This window comes from Ammospiza caudacuta, chromosome 8 (assembly GCF_027887145.1).
Source record: "Ammospiza caudacuta isolate bAmmCau1 chromosome 8, bAmmCau1.pri, whole genome shotgun sequence".
Taxonomy (NCBI): Eukaryota; Metazoa; Chordata; class Aves; order Passeriformes; family Passerellidae; genus Ammospiza; species Ammospiza caudacuta.
In genome coordinates, this window is record NC_080600.1 from 44,254,987 (window position 1) to 44,274,560 (window position 19,574).

Below are 19,574 nucleotides of genomic sequence, written 5' to 3' on the forward strand. Positions count from 1 at the left end.
TCTCTGCTGGTATTGTCCATTTCATTTAAATGTGGATATCTACCAGAACTTACACTTGAAAACATAGAAAGCTGGAGTCTGTGGGATATCTTCACTAATGTTTCTGAATTCTTACCCAGATATTTAAGATAGTTCTGACCATTTTGGATTGAAATGCTTTCTATAAATGGTGGTACAATAAATTCTTAAACATGTATTGGAATTGTATGTCCTACAGATACATGTTAGTTTTGTAATTAACCTCAGTAAACAATGTGTTGGCAAAGAGTGCAGTATGTTGAAATGCCATGAGTTTAGTTTATTGTTGCAGTAAGTAAAACTAACTTGTGCAGAGGAAAGGATGTGCCTTACTAGCTGAAATGAACTCGTGATTTGCAGAGTTACCTTTGCTAGCATTACATGCGTTGGGCTGTGATCTGTAAGACTTGAAAGAATGGAATACTAAGGAAACTGCAGATTTCTATGCCCATTCTGGTAACTTTAGGCATTTGGTGCCAGCACTTACGAGTATTATTCAGTAATTAGTTGAAATACAGCTCCAGGACATTAATCTGAAAAGTGAAGGTCCCGGCATATGTGAAGATTTTTCCTACTCATTTATGAAGAAGGTGAATTGAAGTTTATAATAAATGTTCAATCCTTGCTGAGGTAGATGGTACCGCTTAATAAAATGTCATACAGTGAAGCAATCAGTATTTTATATGCACTCAATACATTTAGAGTTACAAGCATGGGTTCTGATACCCTAATAAATTGATGACTTGAAGGATATTAAAAAAATTTTCCCTCAGTCTTTGTAACAAAACACCATTCCACGAAGGTGAGCGATGTAAGGAGCTCCACGTACAAATGTGGTTGAAGTGATATTGTGTTCGATGTTCTACAGCCTTGTTGAGCTTTATTGCAAAAGAAACGGTGACATGGGTGAATACCCAGGTGAATTGGTGAAGAGTAGAGGGTCTGATTGCACCAGTTGGGAAGAATGGTGCCACCAGACCCAGCTGCCTTCTCCAAGGAGGGCTGCCTTGCAAATGGGTGGACCCTGGCAGCAGCCAGATTAGTTGTCATCTATGTAGCTGTGCTGTGAAATCTCTGTCTATGGGCACACCTATCTGTGCAAGCTCTTGTGGGTCCATGCCAGCGGATATTTGTTAGCACACCGCACGTTGTGTCCATGCAGGTGTCTGTGCAAACATGCATTTTGTCTTGTCCGCACATGCACGCGCCCTGCTAGTTCCCAGGGTTTCAAGACATAAGGAATAACTGTGGCTGGTTGCTGGTTCCAGCAATTCATAGGCATACCTGATGGGAACACGCTGCAGGATTGAGTGCCTCATCCCGTCCTGGAGCCAGTTAAGAGCTGTGAGGCTGACAGGATGCAAAGGTGTTGAGTGCCACCGTGAGTTTTCAGGGCTGTGGCTCCTGCAGAGCGCCTTGGTGCTCTGCCGGATGTGCTCCAAGTGTCTATCCTGGGCCTCTGTGTTGGGGGTGAGAAGGAGAGTATACTTTTCCACGTTACTGGAAATTCTGACTTCTGCTACTGTGCAGTAGCCTTTTGTTCTGTGCCACCCTCACCTGCCGGGGTGTTTGCACTGCAATGACCTGCCTTGTTTGAAATGTCCATCTTGTGCATTGATGCGTTCCTCCCAAACCTAAGCACAGGCTGGGCTCTTCTGCTCGTTAACGCTGCAGATAAGAATGCTGTACGTGTGCAGCACAGAGGATTATAGTAGGAGTCCTAGTAAAATATATGTATTGTATTTGTATAATTGTTAAAAGTAAAAGGGGAAATATTGTACTTGAATATCTGTATTGTATTTGAATATCTGTATATAGGCCTTGCCCTGATAAGCCCTGGTTGTTTTTGATGGGCTGCAACTTCGATGTCCTTCATTGGGCTGCAGCTGTAGCTAGTGAAGATAACTGGGATTAAAGGGGGTGGGCTTGGCCAGTCAGGGAGAGCCTGGAAGGAGCCCTGGCTAAGAAGCAGCAACAAGCAGAAGAAGAAGTCTGTACTATGAAGAACTGCCCCCAAGAAATATCACAGAAGGTACGAGACTTTAGAAATATGATTGGGACAGTACGGGACTCTAGAAATATGAAATACAACGAGATAACAACAGAGGATCCCACCCGTGAACACGAACTCTGCAGGGCCGTGCATGCGCAGTTAAAAAGCAGTAATAAAACTACTCAAACATAAAAACACCCAGCAAAAATGCGTGCACGTAAGCGGCAGGACTCAAAAGAGCAAAGGGACGAGCGACGACTCTCAGAGCGGCGCACGCGCAGGGAGTTACTGCGCATGCGCGGAGGAGCTGCGTCTGGTGCAGCTCGCTGTCTCCACCTGCTGGCTGACAGGAGGTGATGCTGACTCGGGAGAGCCGCGGCGTGCAGGGAGCGGCCGCAGCTGCGCACGCGCAGTGCCCCGGGACCGCCGCGCGCACGCGCACGGCGCACGGCGCGGCTTCTTCCGCACGGTGCCGCCGCCTCACGCTGTAACAAACGTGCCGTACCGCAGCCGGGACCTCGCGCCTTCCCTGGGTGCCGCCGCCTCACGCTGTAACAAACGTGCCGTACCGCAGCCGGGACCTCACACTTTCCCTAGGTGCCGCCGCCTCACGCTGTAACAAACGTGCCGTACCGCAGCCGGGACCTCGCGCCTTCCCTGGGTGCCGCCGCCTCACGCTGTAACAAACGTGCCGTACCGCAGCCGGGACCTCACACTTTCCCTAGGTGCCGCCGCCTCACGCTGTAACAAACGTGCCGTACCGCAGCCGGGACCTCACGCCTTCCCTGGGTGCCGCCGCCTCACGCTGTAACAAACGTGCCGTGGCTTTATTGCCACTGAGGGTGGTTGCTTTCAAGTTGATGAACACTGGTTGACTGTCTTACTTTGTTTGAACAGCCATGTTTATTTCATCCACCTCCAAAGCTTGCGAAGAAACTAAAACAGTGTTTGGAAATTGTTTAGAATAAAGCTGGTGTTCCAAGAGTGGAGGAGTAAGCACTCAGGAGTCATTTAAGGAATCAGCTTTCCTCAGCATGAGAGGAACCAGCCATGGGCACTGCTGTGTAATATGGAGCACATGCAACCACTGCATCTCTCTGAACACACCCTCCAGTGTTTTGCAAGCCAGTGAGCTGTTTTACTTTTGTGTGTAAATATTTTGCAACAGGGACTCTCATATCTATGTGTGTGGCTGGGTGCTTCCCTGTGCATATTTAGGTATATCAAAGAAAACTGCCTGTACTTGTGACTGGGACCATTCTGAGAAGTTCTTTCCTTGCTGTCCTTCACAGGAGGCTATTACTTGAGAAGCACTTATGGAGCACTTTCGCTGCTCAAGAAATCCCAGGAAGAACAAGCTGCCCAGCTGTCAGTGCCCCAGAAACGCTGAGACCCTTGTGCCTGACCAGTCTGTCGGCATCCTGGTACGGGGACCCTTCGTTAAGCAGTCCTGCTGGATTGGGGGGAAGTCTGACTGACATTGACGGAAATAGGCCAAGAACGTAATGGAGACTCCTCAGTAGGTCTTCCCACTTTATTACCCCTCAGTAGGACTTCTTATTTGAATATGTTACCTGCTGCTGGCAATTGCTAGCATCCATGGAGTCCCACTTTGGAATTTTATGGAACAGTTTATGGAACTATACTCTTTATAAATATAAAATGGTGACAGGTTAAGGTTCAGGGATTCTTGGTGATGGTATCTGTCAGTGATAGTATTTGACTGCAAAAGCTTATTCAAAGCACTATCCAGACAAGCTGTAGTTCCCAATAAAAATATTCAGCAGGCAGAGAGTGCATTTCTAACCCAACAGGCATTCCTATAGGGGAGAAGACAGCCCATTGACTGGTCCCAGCAGTTATGATGGAGCCTTCACTAACTTTTTCTCCATTCTTGGCTTACTTTTATAGTATTTCTTTATATTTAGGTGAAGCTTGAGTGACTCTGCTCATGCATATATTTGCTACTGATTGGTGTAGAATCCTCTCACTTCACTTTCAATGATACAGCCAAAAATGTATAGAGCTCATGTCCAACGAGAGGTTGTTGTAATTTGGAGGCAGTTAACTTTGGGATGGAGGTGTGCATTAATATTATAATTAGGCTATAATGAACCACGTTCATCTGAGGAAAGCAATTTTGCCATGTTGCTGGCTTAGCAGCAAGACGCCTCTCTCACAGCTGCTATGCAGTTAATCAGCTTCAAAGTACCATCAAGTTGCTGCCAGGGATTTTGGCAGAGTCTGGTCGAGGTATCTCCATTCCACTGCACCCCTCCTTAGCAGGTGCTTATGGTTGTATGGGGAATCATCGTGGAGCATGCCAACCCAGTTCCATCGTGGGAACAGCACCTGTATTTTACCGTAAAATTTCTGTCCCATTATAACTCCTGTTAGGATACAAATGTAACTTAGTTTCCTCTGATTTTACCCCCAGTAATCTTTCCATACAAACACTACTCCACTCTTCAGAGGATTATTGTAAGCAGAGGTAAGCTCTGCTGTCCCTTTGGACTGACAGAGGTTTTGTCCCAAGTTCCTTTTGAACCTGTCCTGCACCTGTTACGAGTCCTCTGTCTCCTGCAATTTTGTGGGTCAGTCACATGTAAAACAGCACAGCTGGCTGGCATGCTTTGCTCATGAGGGGAGACAAGAGAAGAATCCCTCTGCTCACACCAGACCTGCAGCTGCCAAACCTCACCAAAGCACCTGAGGAGCCCCCGGGGACTGATGGTACAGAAGGGAGGTGATGGAGGACAGCACAGCAGGCAGCCTGCCCTCCATCTGGGTGTGAAGAAGGCAGGGCTGGGAAGTGTAAGCAACATCCCAGCAGGTCTGGCTGATGGTGCCACCCTGAGGGCTTCCCCTGCCTTTGGGTAGTCCCAGCTGCTGCAGCTCACTTGACAGAGACTCATTGTCTATACTGTGCTTGGCTGCACTGGAGAGGATGAAGCCGAGGACAGCAATGGTTGCCTTCACATCCCCTGACTGCAGATGGAAAGGAGGGCGAGCTCTGTCACCTTGGGAAGGCACCTGCAGATTCATTGCTGCCCGTCTCTGGAGCATGGCTCCATTGGGGGATCGTGGTAAGGACAGCAGTGCTCACCTAACTGTGCACCTGAGGACAGCTTCAGGACCTTGTCATACTGTGGGAGAGCAGAGCTTCACAGTAAATACCAGCTAACATACTTAGTACCAGTGTTAACACTAACAATTCTTACCCAAATATTAATACTAGTAACACTTACTATGCGTATTATTAATCCTATTAGAGGCTGGTAGAGTTCTTAAGGCTGAGGCTTGCATGAGGAACACAAAATTAATTAACGTTGCTGATTATGCTATTGTGTTGAAATACTTGGCCTCCACTGCAGTAGCCCCACACTTACCTCGATGGCCTGCCCCAGCAGGTCCCAAAACACCTGGATGCAGATCAGCTTAAGCTTCACTGATGTGATAAACAGAGTTCATTCTTTAAAATTTTTAAAAGTTTATAAAGGATAAAAGGACAAAATAATCCAGCACTGGGATGCTTTTAGCACACAGCCAAAGAGCACAGAGGTAGCTTAAAAACATGTTCACTATATACTGTTACATTGCTGAGGTTACATGCATATTCATTAACTTACACATTATTCAAACATTCCTTTGACTTTTTGATGTTCCAGGAAATCTCTTGTTTGGTTTTAACCTCTGACTTGTCTGCAGAACGTTCTGTAAATGAGGTCTACACATTTTATTTCTTCCTGTAGTTTTATCCTGTTGCTTCACACTCCCTGATAATACCGATAAGAGTCGATAAATGCTTCCTGGATGCTTAAGCTCTTTTTGTCACTATTATCACTTGGTAGGGGCAGTCTGCAGTTATAAGAAACAGAATAATTGCTTTACACCATTTTCTGAGTTAGTTACATAGAAGTACTTTAGTTTCTATTTCAACATTTTGCTAAAGCCTACGATATATTTATCAGGCTACTATTCATATGAAATATAGTGCATACATAAACTGGCATATTACACTATACAAAGCAGTTAAAAGTAAGTATAAGTTTTACCATATCAAAATACTTGTAATGCAAAAAGCTAATCTATGAATGTGAAAGCCAATATTGTTTTATCATCTATAACATCCGACGACGAGGGTGAGCAGCGGGCCCGCAGCAGGCGGAGGGCGGGCAGGGGGACGCGGGCACTTAACTTTGGCCAGGGTGCTGATCTCGGCCAGTCGGGGCAGGCCAAGTCCCCGCAGAAGCGGAAGCACTGCGGTAGAAGAGGCACCCAGAGCCCGCAGCGGGCGCTGCACGCCCTCCCCGCTCCCGAGCCCTCTTCTCACCAAATCGCCGCCGCTCCCTAGTCCGCCCTGCTGCCGCAAAGACGACCCGGAACCCCTCCCGGGCTACACTCCTCTCCGCCTCCTGCCCCGAGTGCCGATGGGGCGCTCCGGTAGGGGCTCTGCGGGGGTCTTTTCGCCGGGACCTGGGCACGAGAGAAGGCCGGAGAAGGGGACGGGGGTTTGGCGAGCGCCGCCGCCGCCGCCGCCGCCGCGGCCGCCGCCGCCGCCTGCGAGCCCTTCGGGCAGCCCGAGCTCCGCCCCACGCTCCCACGGGCCTCAGCCTGACGGCTCCTAAGCCTGCCAATCACGGCCCGCCTTTCTGCGTCCGCCCTGTCCAATCACAGCAGCCCTTTCAAACCGGAAGCGGTCTCGCCGATCTCAGCCCGCTCAGTCGCGGCTCGCCGCCTCAGACTGGCCCCGCTCGCCCGTACGTCTGAGGCGCCGCTCCCGCCACCGCCGCTTTGGGAGCCGGCGGAGCAGCGTCCCCGCTGCCGCTGCCTCGGCAGGCGCTGTTGCGGACGGGAAGGGCAGCCGGGAGCTTCCAGTTCAGGTCCTGGTCGGGATCAGGTTCTGGTCCAGGGAAGCGGGCAGGCGGCGGGCAGCGGGCGGACGCGGCCACAGCAATGGCGGCGGCGGGAGCAGCGCTTGAGGGGACCGCGGGGAGTCGCGGAGCGGAGCGCGGCGGGAATGGGCGGGCTGGGATTGGTGGAGCCGGCAGGCGCTGCCTCGGGTTGTGATTGGCTGGCTGTCCGCCCGTGGGGCATAAATAGCGGGCGTTGGGGCGCGATGGCGTCAGTTCGGCGGTGAAGCTGGGAGCGATGGGAGCTGCGGATGCGCGGTCCGAGGAGCGGCGCTGCGCCAGGACGGGACCCCCGCGGCAGCTGATCCGGGGAGCGCTGGTGAGCACGGACGCGACGCCTGCGGCCGTATCTGGGGCCGGCCGTGTCCAGTTCTTTCTGCCGCGCCCTGCGTGGCTCGGGTAGCCGGCGGCTGGTGTGGGGCCTGGAGTGGCGCGGTGCGGGGGGGGGGGGCACTGCCTGCTGTCTCTGGGGGCTGAAAGTAGCCGTTTTGCGTTTTCTGGATTTAAAGAAATGTTCAGAATACGAGGAATAAAGCTTGCTTTTTGTATTTTTATTACTTTATTTTGTTTTTACTTGTAGTGTTTTTTTTCTTAATTGTGTTGTTTTATTATTGCCTGTTTTAATACATCTTTTTTGTTTGATTTGTTTTCTTTACTAGATATCTCATGTTAATTCGGTAAGGGTTGTGGGACTGGGGCTGAAGCACCAGTTGTGAGAGCAGTGGGGACATAAAACCCCAGGGTGTGGAATAATGATTTTGGCATGAGCCAGGCCCAAAACAATGTGGAGTGGTGGAAATGCTGAGGCTAGATAAATGCCATGGGAGGAAGGCATGGAGCTGCAGCACAGGGCCTGCAGGTTATGCCTGGGGGATCCCAGCCCCTGCCCTGTGGTACCAACAAGGGGCTGAGGGTGTGAGGGCTCAGAGGGTTCTAGGGCCCAAGAACCAGCCCAAGAGTGCCTTTTGGGATGGGGGGGGCAGGAGTCCAGTGGCTATTGCCAGCCCCTGGAGCTGCCTGAGGGGAGGTGAGGGGGCCTTTGTGCAGGTGCTGGGCTGAGAGCCAGGGTGATGGGGAGGGTGGATGTTGAGCTTCAGGCCTCCAGTGTCCCCAGAGTTGGGATGCCACTTAGGGTTGCCACTTAGGGCTGGGTGGGTGGATGGGACAGCTTCTAGAGATACTGAAATTGTAATGATGGCAGTAACTGATTTGTGGCCTTATCAACAGCCCCAAGGTGCAGTGAGAAGCATGAGCAGCTTTTAGCTGCAGCCAGTAGGAAGCTGAGGAGCTGGAGCTGAGGCAGCAGACCTGGAGGAGACAGAAATATGGTAGGGTTTGGTGTAAAACCCCCGTGGGGCTGGGATAGGGATTGTGGAGCGGGAAGGTGAACTGCATGGTTGGAATTGAAATTGCTGTAAGAACTGTGATCAGAGCTCAAGAATGAGAGCTAAAAGAAAGATCCTGTCCTGAGAAGCACAAGTAGTATTGTGTGGCACTACTGTGAAGATTTAGAGCAGAAAGTGTAAAAGAAGAGCTGGCAGTTAAATAAAGCTTGTGGGACTGGAGCTGAAATCACTGGGGCCGGGGTGGGGACTGCAGTGCTGCAGAAAGAGTCACTGCTACAAGGGATACTCACTGTGGATCTGAGGACTAATCGCAGAATGGGACACAGCTGGAAGAAGAGAGCTGGCAGTAAAATAAAGCTTGTGGGGAAAGAGCTAAAAGGGCTGAGATCACTGGGCCTGGTCTTGTCATTGTGCGACTGGAATTGCGGCAAAACACATCGCAGCAACCTTAGGGCTGGTACCTGAGACTGTAGCATTCTTGCGCCGAGATCACTGTAGGCCCGTGACATGGGTGCAGGGGCTGGGTATTGCCGCTAATAGTAGATCCGGATGTGTGGGGTGGCGAAAGGGAGGCTGGAAGCTTGCGCCTGTAAACCCCGTCGATGGCAGAATATTGCCTGCGCCTGTGATGGCACCTCTTGGGGCGCACTGTGGGGCTGGGAAGTGGACTGCGGGGCTGGCAACGTGAATGAAAATGGCAAAGGCACTAGACCTGTGAACGGGGCTGTGGGCATCCAGGAGAACTTACGCAGGGGGTGGCAAAGTGACTGGGGACTGCTCGGTGGGGGCTAAAATCACTGCAGGGCTAGCATATGGGTGGTGGGGTGGGCTTTCGGAGGCTGGTGCGGGAGCTGAATTGTTTCCAAGCTGGAGCCAAGAGCCAGATGCTGGCATTTGAAGCTGGAAAAACACAGAGCTGGAGCTGGAAGAAGAGAGCTGGCAGTAAAATAAAGCTTGTGGGACTGGAGCTGAAATCACTGGGGCCGGGGTGGGGGCTGCAGTGCTGCAGAAAGAGTCACTCCTACAAGGGATACTCACTGTGGATCTGAGGACTAATCGCAGAATGGGACACCCAAAATCCACCCTGCCCTAGACACCCAAAATCCACCCTGCACCCCCCAAATCAACCCTGGGATCCTCACAAACAACCCCTGGGACACTCCAAATCCACTCAAGAACATCCTGATCCCTCAAATTCACCACGAGACACCCCCTCCCCCCCCCCCCCCCCCAGACACTCTCTACTCCCTGGGACCCTCTGGCAGCCCCCAAATGTAACCTGAAAACCTCTCCCTCCCTCCCAGGAATCCCCCAAACACCAACTGGGACCCTCCAGACTGCCCTTCCACCAGTCTACCCTGGAACACCAAATTCCACCTTCAGAATCCCCACAAACACTCTCTGGAACCCTCAAACCCCCTCCAGACCCCCTAAACCCACCCTCATACACCCCAGAGTGCCTGGGAACCTCACCCCCTCCCAGGACCCTCCAACCCCCATTAGATGCCCCCAAATCCACCCCAGGATCTCCCCTGGGGTCCCTCACCACCTTCTGGATCCCCCAAATCCACCCTGCGATGTGCAAACATCTGCTGAGAAGCCCCTGGGACCACCCAAATCCACCCTGGGCCCCCCTAAAGACTCCCTGGAGGCCCCTGGGACCACCCCTACACAAAGCCCCCCCCCTCCACACTGTTCCAGCCCCACCACGTCCTTGCCTTCCCCCCAGCACATGGCCTTGTCCTCCTGCAGTGTCCTTGTGTGCCTCCTGATGTCCTTGCGTCCACCCATCCCCCAGGGGATGCATGTCCCCTGTGCCCCTTCCCCTGTGGTGGCACTGGCGCCCTGTCCCATTTGGGGGTCCCTAGAGCACTGTCTCCATGCCCCTAGGCTTTGTGTCCCCTTTCCCCACAGTGGATGTCGCCAGGGGGGTGCCCTCCAAGTCCCCACGCTCAGGATCTCCCCAGGATGTCACCCCCTTGTCCCCCTTCCTGGGGTGTCCCCAAGGTCTCCCCAGGGTGATATGGCCCCAGATCAGGATGTCCCCATCCTGTCTTCCCATGTCCTGATGTCTCCCACAGCCCCCCTCCATGTCCCCTACGCCCACCCACATCATTCCGACTCCTGTGCCTTCCATGACCCCGATGTCCCCATGTCCCCCATATCCCCCTCGTGTCACCACGTCCCCCATGTCCTCCTATGTCCCCCAACATTCCCCGTGTCCCCCTGTGTCAGCTGGTGCTGCAGGGGGACCAAAGATGGTCCAAGGGGAACCCTCCTGTGGGGGTTTGGGGTGGGGGGGGGGCTGGGAGGGTTCTGTGGGCAGTTGGAAGGGAGCTATGGGTACTCAGGGGGTGGGGGTGTCCAGAGGGGCTGTGGCAGATCCTGGGGGTGGCTCTGGGGGCTTAGGGAGGTCTAGGAGGATATCTGTGGGTGCTAAGGGGACATTGTTGGGGCTCAGGGAGAGCCCATGGGGCTGACAGGTTTGTAGTGGCGGGGGGTCTGTGGCCTCCATGGATGGAGGGCTGTGGGAAGTGCTATGTGGGGGCCCCTTCCCCCAGGGGGAGGTCTGTCAGGGTATGGGGAGAGGGTCACTTGATACTGGGGCCCACTACCCACTTTGAGGGGTACAGGGTGTTTGAGCTGCCAGTGGCTGGATTTGAAAGGACCCTGTGCCCTGAGAGTGTGTTTAGGGGGTTTCTGCCCCTGGGAGATGCTGCCAAGGGGTCAGGGGATGCTGAGGGGCTTCAGTGCAGGTGATGGAGGATTCATAACTGTTCTCACTGCCCACTGCATCCTCTTGCTCCCCAAGGACCTGCAGCTGGCCCAACACCTGCAAGGGCCCCAGAGGGGGAGCGTCTGATGGGGGGCACCCCCGGGATCCCCACATCATGGCCCAATCCCTGGCACCCACCCACAGGAGCCCCCCTCCTGACACTTTCACATCCCTAATCCTATTGGGGGTCCCTGAGAGATCCCCACATTGAGACATCCCCCACCTGGAACTCCCTTCTCAATACCCCTCCTGAGGGCCCCCACCATAGCACCCCACAAACTCCCCGGGCAACACATCCCCGGGTGGGGGTCCCCTTCCTGACTTCAGCACTTCTCAGATTATTGTGAGTCCCCACCTGTAATCATTCCAGGACCCGGGAACTGGAGGGACATCATCCCCCAAGGGGACATCCCTAGGACTCACACTCTATTGGAGACCTCCCTCACTTCTGCTGGACCCCAATAAATGTCTCTGATCCTCAAATGCTGCTGCTAGAGTGAGGGAAATTGGGGGCAGGCACCTGTGAAGGAGGCTCTGGGTGCAGGGACTTAAGGGGGGGGGGGGTGGGAGCACCTCCACGAGGGCTGTGGGAATTGGGATAGGGGATATTTGGGGAGGTGAGGAGGAGGGTGAAGTTTAAAATGTCCCCTTAATAAGGTGGTGTTTGGAGGGGCAGGGCTTGAGGGGGCACTTTTATAGTGGTGGGGTCATTTTGGGGGGTTAGGGATTAGAGGTTTGCTTTATGGAGGAATCAATGCATCAGGAGTCAGGGATCCCGGGGCAGGGACTTCGGGTCTGTTTTATAGAGGATGGGGGGCTGCCTCCAGGGCAGGGGCGTAGGGCTCCCCTTTACAAAGGCAGAGCGGCCGGTGCGGGGCAGGGCTTGACGTGAGACGGGGCTTTAAGCCTCCCGTGTGAGGCCCGAGCCTCGAGGGGTGGGGTTTTAAGGGGCGCTCTTTATGGGGCTGGGCCCAGGGTCCACTTTTATGCTGGCGGTGGCAGGTTGTCGTAGTAGGGTGCGTGTGCGCCACCTGAGAGGGGCAGGACTTAGGGGGTGGGGCTGCATGGGGCGTGGTTGTGGGGTTCCCCAATATAAGGGCTCTCCGGTCCGCCCCCCCACCCCGCGGGCCATGGCGGCTGCGGCGCTGCTGCTGGGCCTGCTGTCGCTGCTGCTGTCGCTGTCGCTGCTGTCGCGACTGTCGCGGCGTGGCGATGGGCGTGGCCCGCGCTGGGGCGTGCTGCACCTGCTGCACCCACAGGGGGCGCTGCACCTGAGCCGCCTGACGCGGCGGCACGGGCCCGTGCTGCGCCTGCGCGCGGCGGGCCGCGGTGAGTGCGGGATCCCCGACCCCAGCCGAACTTGCCCGGAACCCCCGAACCCGACCCTGACCGAGCTGCCCGGGACCCCCGAACCCGACCCCACCCCAGCCGCCTGGGACCCCCGAACCCGACACCAACCCAACCGCCCGGGACCCCACAGCCCCCCAAACTCTCCTCCCTGCTCCCCAGGGACTCTCCGAGCCCCCAACTCTGCCCTTTCCCCCTGCGGTGGGGACCTCTCCTCAACCCCCCCCAAACCTTTCTTGGGGCCCTAATCCCCCGATGCTCTCCCCAAAATCCCACGCCAGGACTCCCCACTTGGTTTGGGATCTCCCCCAGTTTTGGAGTACCCCCAGCCCCTCCTCTTCCCTGCAGAGGTGCTGGTGCCGAGCTCGGTGGCGACCATCCGCGAGGCGCTGGTCCGGCACTGGGGGGACTGGCTGGGGCGCCCCCACAGCTATCTGGGTATGGCGGCGGGGGGGGGGCGGTTGGAGGGGTTCCTGTGGGGTTTGGGGAGTATCCTGTGTGTAGTGAAGCCCTTCGGGGGATTTGAAGGGAGTCACTGTGTGGTTTCTGGGGTTCTCTGTGGGGCTCGGGGAGGGTCTCTAAGGGTTTGGGGGGGCCGTGTGGGATGGCAAGTCCTTATGGGTTTTGAGGGCGTCCCTATGAGATTGAAGGGGTTGTTACGGGATTGGGAGGGGGTCCCAATGGAGTTGGGGACATGGGTACTGGGGGGGGGGGCAGTTCTGGAGGGGTGGGTTGTCTGTAGGGGCTAGGGCAGTTTCTAGAGGTCTCTGCCCCACCAGACACACCCTTCAGCCTCCAGGGTGGCATTAGGAGGGTCCCATGGAGGAAGCGGCTATGGGGTTGAAGGAGGCTTTATGAGGTAGTGGGGCCCTGTAGCACACCCCTGGTGTATTGGAGGTGGGTCCCTATAGGGGCTGGGGGCTTTCGGGGGGTCCCTTACTGCTCCTGCCCAACCCCAGGGTTGCTGGTGTCACGGGGGGGCCGGGACCCGGCACTGGGAGACCCCTGCCCTGGCTGGCGGCGGCAGCGGGGAGCAGTTCGGGGGGCACTGGCACGGGCTGGGGGGCGTCTCGGGCCCCTCCTTTGGCTGCAGGGCCGGGAGTTGTGTGAGGTGAGACCCTGAAACCGACTCCTGCCCAAAATGATCCTTCTGCAACCCCAACACCCCCAAAACTGATCCTCCCAGCATTGCAAAACAGATCCCCACACAATATTGACCAGCAAAACCCTGGCCAATGCACCCCAAAACTGATACCTTGAGCCTCACTCCCTTCACCCAAACCCCACCCATGCACCTTAACCATGTCCCCTGCATCTGGAAACTGCCCCCCAAACCCTACCCCCTGCACTCATCCCCCAATCTCTGCATCCCAAACCTGATCCCCAAACCCTGCACCCGCATCACTGTCCCCCAAAACTTACCCACCCAAACCTCACCCTCTGCACCCCAAAAGGGCATTATCCCTGTGAGTCCCCATAACTCCCTCAGAGCTCTGCACTTCTCTTGTGCGACCCCCTAAACCAGCCTTGGAGTCCCCCTTTATTTGCTCTGGGGCTCTCTCTAACCTTCTCTTTCCCCCAGGAGCTGCGTTCGTATGGGGAGGCCCCCCTGGACCCCTTTGAGGTGTTCACCTTCCACACCTGCAGCACCATCGCACGCCTCCTCTTTGGGGAGCTGGTGAGGATCTGGCAGGGGGCCCAGGATGGAGACAGGGGTTTGGAGGAGGACCCCAGTTTTTATGGGGGCCCAGGGTTTGGGGGGGATCCAGGAGTCTGTGGAGGGAACATCCAGCTGTTTGGGGGGACTGACCAATTTGTGTGTGGGTGGCAGGGGTTTGGGGGCACATAGGAATTTGAGGGGACCCGAATGTCTGAAATGATGTTCGGGGTGTTCTGGGGGATCCAGAGACAATTGAGTACTGGGCAGTACACAGGTGTGTTCTCCTCCAGGTGCCCCCTCCAGGGGAGCTCCGGGCCTTCTCACGCTGCCTGGGGGAGCTGCTGCAGGTCTGGGGGCACAGCAGTGTTCGGGTGCTGGACCTGCTGCCCCTGCTGCGGGTGAGCCTGGCAGCTCCTGGGGGTGGCTGTGGGGCTGTGGCCTTTTTGCTGCATGAGGGTCTATGGAGCCCAGAGCTATAGAGCCCTATGGGGGCAATAAGGGAATTGTGGAGATCTACAGGGGGACTATGGGCCCTTGGGGGCCTGGGAAGGGCTGTGAGTCTCAGGGGGATTATATGGCCCATGGGAGAGATATGGGGCTGGTGGGATTATATGGGGTTGGGAGTGAGGTTATAGCATCTGTGTGGGACTGGAGAAGGGTATGGAGGGCTGACAGAGAGCTTATAGGGTCCATAGAGAGCTTGGGTGGTGTCTGTGGTACTGGGAAGGGACCCTATAACTCTAATGGGGCTGGACAGGGGTTATAGTGTTTGTGTGGGGCTAGGGTGAGTGTTACAGGGTCTATATGGTGTTGGGGATCTCTGGGCCTGGGAGGGGCAGTTGTGGGGGCTGTATAGGGCTGAGGTGGGGTAAAGTGTCTCTGTGGTGCTGAGGATGCCTGTAGGACATTGGAGGGGTCTGTATGGCCCAGGGGAGCGGCCATAGGGTATCTCTGGGGCTCAGGAGACTCAGGCAGCATCTCTGGGGGAGCGGGTGTCTCTCTGAGGTCAAAGGTTTCTTGGCGGTGGGGGTCCCCATGGAGTCCCTGTGCGCAGGCCCTGCCCAACCCGGGACTGCGGAAGCTGCTGCAGCTTGTCCAGCACCGTGACATGTTTGTGGAGACCCAGATCCAGTGGCATCAGGTGGGGAGGCCCGGGGAGCTGGGAGGCAGCCCGAGGTCAGGAGCGGTGCAGTTGGAACAGAGCCTCAGGGGAAACCCAGGGCTTTGGAAACTACATGGGGGTCTGGAAGGACTCAGGTTCTGGGTGGAAACCAGGAGTTTGGGGGCTACCCAGGGGCTTGGGGGCACCCACATATTTTTGGGGAAACAGAGGTTTGGGGGGACCCAAGGGGATGGGAGGAGCCGGGGGTCTGGGAGGCTTGTAAGGCCTTGGGGAGGGCCAGGGGTTTAGGTGGACTTGGGGATTTGGAAGAGACTCCCGTGTTTGGGGGCAGCTGGGGATCAGGAGAAACCCCCAACACGTGTCACCCCTTTGCCAGGCGTGCCCCTCCCCTTCCCCGGACTCAGTTCTGGGGGCACTGCTGGGGCGTAATCCTGGGGCACGGGAGGGCCCCCTGAGCCCCCCCCGGCTGCACATGGCGCTGGTGGACCTGTTCATTGGGGGAACCGAGACCACTGCGGCGGCGCTGGGCTGGGCTGTGGCCTTCCTGCTGCACCGCCCCGAGGTGAAACACATGTCCCTCCATGTCTTCCATGCAGCCCTGGGGGGGTCCTCTGTGTCCCCAGGGGTCCTGTGTCCCCCCCTACATCCTGTGTTCCATATGTCCCTCATGTTCCCTTCTCCGTGGGTTTCCTGCTGCTCTGCCCCCAGATGATGTGGAGCACCCTCTGTCCCCTGTACAGTGCCAGGGCTCCATGTGTGTACTTGGGGGTCCCATATCCCCACCTGTGTCCTACATGTCCCCCACGTCCTCCTCCCCATGGCTGACACTGTGCCCTTGCACCACCCTGAGGTGCCCCATGGATCTCTCAGACATTTCAGAGCTGTGTCTGTGTCTCTATGTGGCTCCTTGGTTTGGGGTTTCCATGGAGAGGTGGCTCAGGGTCCAGGGATAGAGGGTCCTAAGAGAGAGATCTGGGGGCTCAGGGGTGTCCCCAAGGAGGAGGGAGGAGCAAGTCTGGGGTGGGGGTTGGGTCTCAGGACAGGTCTGGGGAGGATCTGGGAGTTCAAGGGGGTTGCCAAGGGAGAGGGCCAGGCTTGAGGATGGTTTGGGGTCCCAGGGGCAGGTTGGTGAGTTTGGGGGGGTCTGGGGTTCTGGGGAGTCGCCCTGTCATCCCATTGCCACTGTGTGCCCCCTGGGATGCACCCCCTCCCCTGGTGCCCCATGGCAGACATGGCACACCTGTGCAGCTGCAGGTGCGGCTGCGGGCGGAGCTGCAGGGGGCACAGGGACCACCCGGGCCAGGGGACATGGGGCGCCTGCCCCTTCTTCAGGCCACCGTCAGCGAGACCCTGCGGCTGCGACCCCCTGCGCCCCTGGCGCTGCCCCACTGCACCCTGCGCCACACCAGGTACCAGGGCAGGGAGGAGCCGCCACCGGCCAGCCTGGGTGAGGGGCAACCACCACAGAACAGGAAGGGTCCGCCTGGTATCATCAGTAGGGTCCGGGAGAACCCAGCAGAGCCCATTAGACCCCAGCAAGTCCCGCTAAGACCCATCAGGTCCCAGCATGGCCCGGGTAAGACCCGAATATGCAGAATATTTACCAGTAGGGCCCAGTAGAAGTAGGCCCACAGTAGACTCCAATAGACCAGTACAGTCTGGTAAGTCCTTGTAGGACCCAGTAGGCTTCAACAGGGCCCAATAAATCCCAGTAAGACTCATTAGGTCCCAGTAGGCCCCAGTATAACCCCAGTACATTCCACTTGCCCCAGCAGGTTCTGGTATGACCCCAGTAGACCCTAACAGACACTCAGTAGATCCTAGAAGATTCCAGAATAGCCTCAGTAGGCCCCAGCAGAGCCCAGAAGATCCCAGCAGGAGTTCCCAATATATCCCAGTAAGTCCAAGGTAGCCCCACGAAACCCCAGTAGACATCCAGTAGCCCCCAGAAAAGCTCACGATGGGTCCAGCAGTTCCCAGTGAGCCCAGTAGACCCCAGTATGGCCCCAGTAGACCTCGACAGATAGCCAGTAGATACCAGAGAGCTCCAGTAGGACTCCACCAGATCCCAGTATGGCGCTAGCAGATCCCACCCAGTGTGCCAGTAGACCCCAAATAAATTCTAGTAGGTGTCAGTATGGCTCCAGTAGATTCCAGTATAGCATCAGCAAATTCCAGTAGGCACCTAATAGATCCCAGGAGACCCCAGAGAGCCCCAGTAGACTCCAACAGACACCCAGTAACTCCCAGCAGCACCTACCAGATCTCAGTATAGACCCTGTAGACCCAAACAGACATCCAGTCATACCTAGTGAGCCCCCAGAGAGCCTCAGTAGGTCTCAGTATGGCCCATGTAACTTTCAGTAGCCCCCAGCAGACCGCAGTCTATCTCCATGCACCTTGTCCCCTTCCAGTCTTGGGGGGCTCCCCGTGGCAGCCGGCACTGTCCTGATCCCCAACCTGCTGGCAGCCCAACAGGACCCTGACATCTGGCAGCACCCTGAGGTCTTCCTGCCCGGTATGTGGGTATGCCTGCACTCTGAGTGCCCCCCTGAACTCCTGGGTTTCCTCAAACATCAAACTGGGTTCCCCCAGCCATGGTGTTTTCCCTGATTCCTGGGTATCCTGGGAACACCTTTGTGTCATGAGTGTCCCCCCCCCCGATGCCTGAACCACCCCAACCCCACACCCCCTCCCCCAAACCTGTGGTTACCCCCCACCATCCCCATTAGTTCTCCCATATATCTGTGTACCCCCCTCAAAACCTGTTCCTCCCCTCTACCCCCCTGCCGAAACCCCTGAGACCCCCCTCAGGTGTCTGAACCCTCCCCAAACATGTGAATCCCCTCTGTCATCCTGGGGTCTCCCCCGAATCTTAGGCTCCCTCTGAGCCCCTGGGTCACCCCAAACCCCCATGTTTCCCTTCTGAACCCCGAAGTCCAACCTGGGGAACCCCCAGGCACCCTCCAAACTTGTGGAGGTCCGCCCCTAAGTCCTGGGTCCCCCCATGGCGCCCGCTCCCCCCAAGCCTGTGGGTCCCCCCCCGGAACCCCCCGATCCTGCGGGTCCCCCCGCACCTCTCGGAGCTGACCCACCGCCCCCCAGAGCGGTTCCTGGCGCCGGGCGCCCCCTCGCGGTCGCTGCTGCCGTTCGGCTGCGGGGCGCGATCGTGCCCGGGGGAGGGGCTGGCGCGGGCCGAGCTCTTCGTGTTCCTGGGGCTGATCCTGCGGGAATTCCGTCTGGAGCCGGGCCCGGAGGGACTGCCGGGGCTGAGGGGCTCACCGGGCACGGTGCTGCGCTGCCCCTCCTTTCGCCTGCGTATGGTGCCCTGCCAGCCCCCGGGCTTACCCTGACCCTGGCCTGACTCCACTTGACCACTTTATTACTTTTCTGAACACACTGTGACTCACCTGAGGTTTTTTTGACCCTTCTTGAATACACCTGACTTCACCTGAGCCTGTGTGACACTGCCTGAACCTGGCTGACCGTGACCCCCTGACTGACCCCACCTGACATCGGCCTCACCCCTGCCAACCCTATGCCTCACCTTGACACCGGCTATGACCCCAGCTGTGACCCTACCTAACCCCATCTGACTCTGCTTGAACCCTGCGTGACTCCATCCCAACTCACCTGACACCTGACCCCTGCGTGCCCCCATTCAAAACCAGATAGCTGGGTCTCTCCCGGATGCCTGAGTCAATGCAGTGTGGGAGGGCCCCATTTATCTCCTCCTAATAAAATTTGTGCTTTTGAACCCACAAGTCCCGGCTCTTCCTGGGACCCCCTAAACGTCCGGAACGCCCGAAGCCCAGCCTTGCGCCCACCCTGACCGGCCACTCTCGGCACCCGCCACAGCCCTCGGACAGCATCAGAAGATAGCGGTCTGGCTGATTTGCACTTCCCCGCTCCGCAAAGCCCTCCCCGGAGAGGCTGCGGTCCGGGTTGGGCTCGCAGCCCTGCGAGATACGGCGGGTTTGTGCGGGGCGCTGCGTTCTGCTGATCTGACTGGCAACAGGCGACTCAAAGCATGAAGCGCTCTGATTGGCCGAGGCCTGGTGTGCCTGGCAACCGATTGGCTTAGAGCTGTTGGGGGCGGGAGGGGAGTAGAGCGCCGTCCCCAGAGCGAGGGCCTGGAGGAGCGGGCGCTGCAGGGTGGAGTGCCCGCTCCGAACATAGCGGGGGCACTCAGGAGCACTCCCCCGACGCAAAAACCCGAGGGAGAGAACAGCGAGGAGGGGCAGGGAGGGAACGAGACCGTCCGCGCCCCTCGAGTCATGTGTCGAAATGGGGGCAACGGCAAAGGAGGGGTAGGCAAGGCAAGGGAATGGAAAGGTTGGTCGGTGAGGAAAGGCAAAGGAGGAAGAGGCAATTCAAGAGGGCACCAATACAAGGCAA

At 56.6% G+C, this 19,574-nt stretch overlaps 2 protein-coding genes across 2 annotated transcripts; one reads left to right on the forward strand and one right to left on the reverse strand.

The window, feature by feature from the left end:
- Positions 1-4,888: 4,888 nt before the first annotated feature.
- LOC131560793 (COMM domain-containing protein 4-like) lies at positions 4,889-5,644 on the reverse strand (the record flags this gene model as incomplete). The annotated part of the gene is made up of 4 exons (XM_058809744.1): positions 5,641-5,644; positions 5,401-5,459; positions 5,123-5,157; positions 4,889-5,024 (listed from the first exon to the last, which is right to left on the reverse strand). Coding segments are annotated over exons 1-4 (234 nt in total), but the record flags the coding sequence as incomplete, so codon positions are not given.
- Positions 5,645-12,176: 6,532 nt separating this feature from the next.
- LOC131560794 (steroid 21-hydroxylase-like) lies at positions 12,177-19,301 on the forward strand. Its single transcript, XM_058809746.1, has 10 exons — positions 12,177-12,594; positions 12,706-12,831; positions 13,353-13,504; positions 13,976-14,071; positions 14,344-14,451; positions 15,108-15,194; positions 15,553-15,738; positions 16,425-16,585; positions 17,591-17,694; positions 18,282-19,301. The coding sequence occupies exons 1-10, from the start codon at positions 12,177-12,179 to the stop codon at positions 18,527-18,529; spliced, it is 1,686 nt and encodes a 561-aa protein (XP_058665729.1). The 3' UTR covers positions 18,530-19,301.
- The last annotated feature ends 273 nt before the right edge of the window (positions 19,302-19,574 follow it).

What these genes read in the sequence shown, in the direction of transcription:
- LOC131560794 (XM_058809746.1), top strand. Translation starts at nt 12,177, where the DNA reads ATGGCGGCTGCGGCGCTGCTGCTGGGCCTGCTGTCGCTGCTGCTGTCG. An exon ending in CTCTGCCCTTTCCCCCTGCG is followed by an intron (nt 12,595 to 12,705) that starts GTGGGGACCTCT and finishes GATCTCCCCCAG; the next exon opens with TTTTGGAGTACCCCCAGCCC. An exon ending in CCCAGATCCAGTGGCATCAG is followed by an intron (nt 15,195 to 15,552) that starts GTGGGGAGGCCC and finishes CCCCTTTGCCAG; the next exon opens with GCGTGCCCCTCCCCTTCCCC.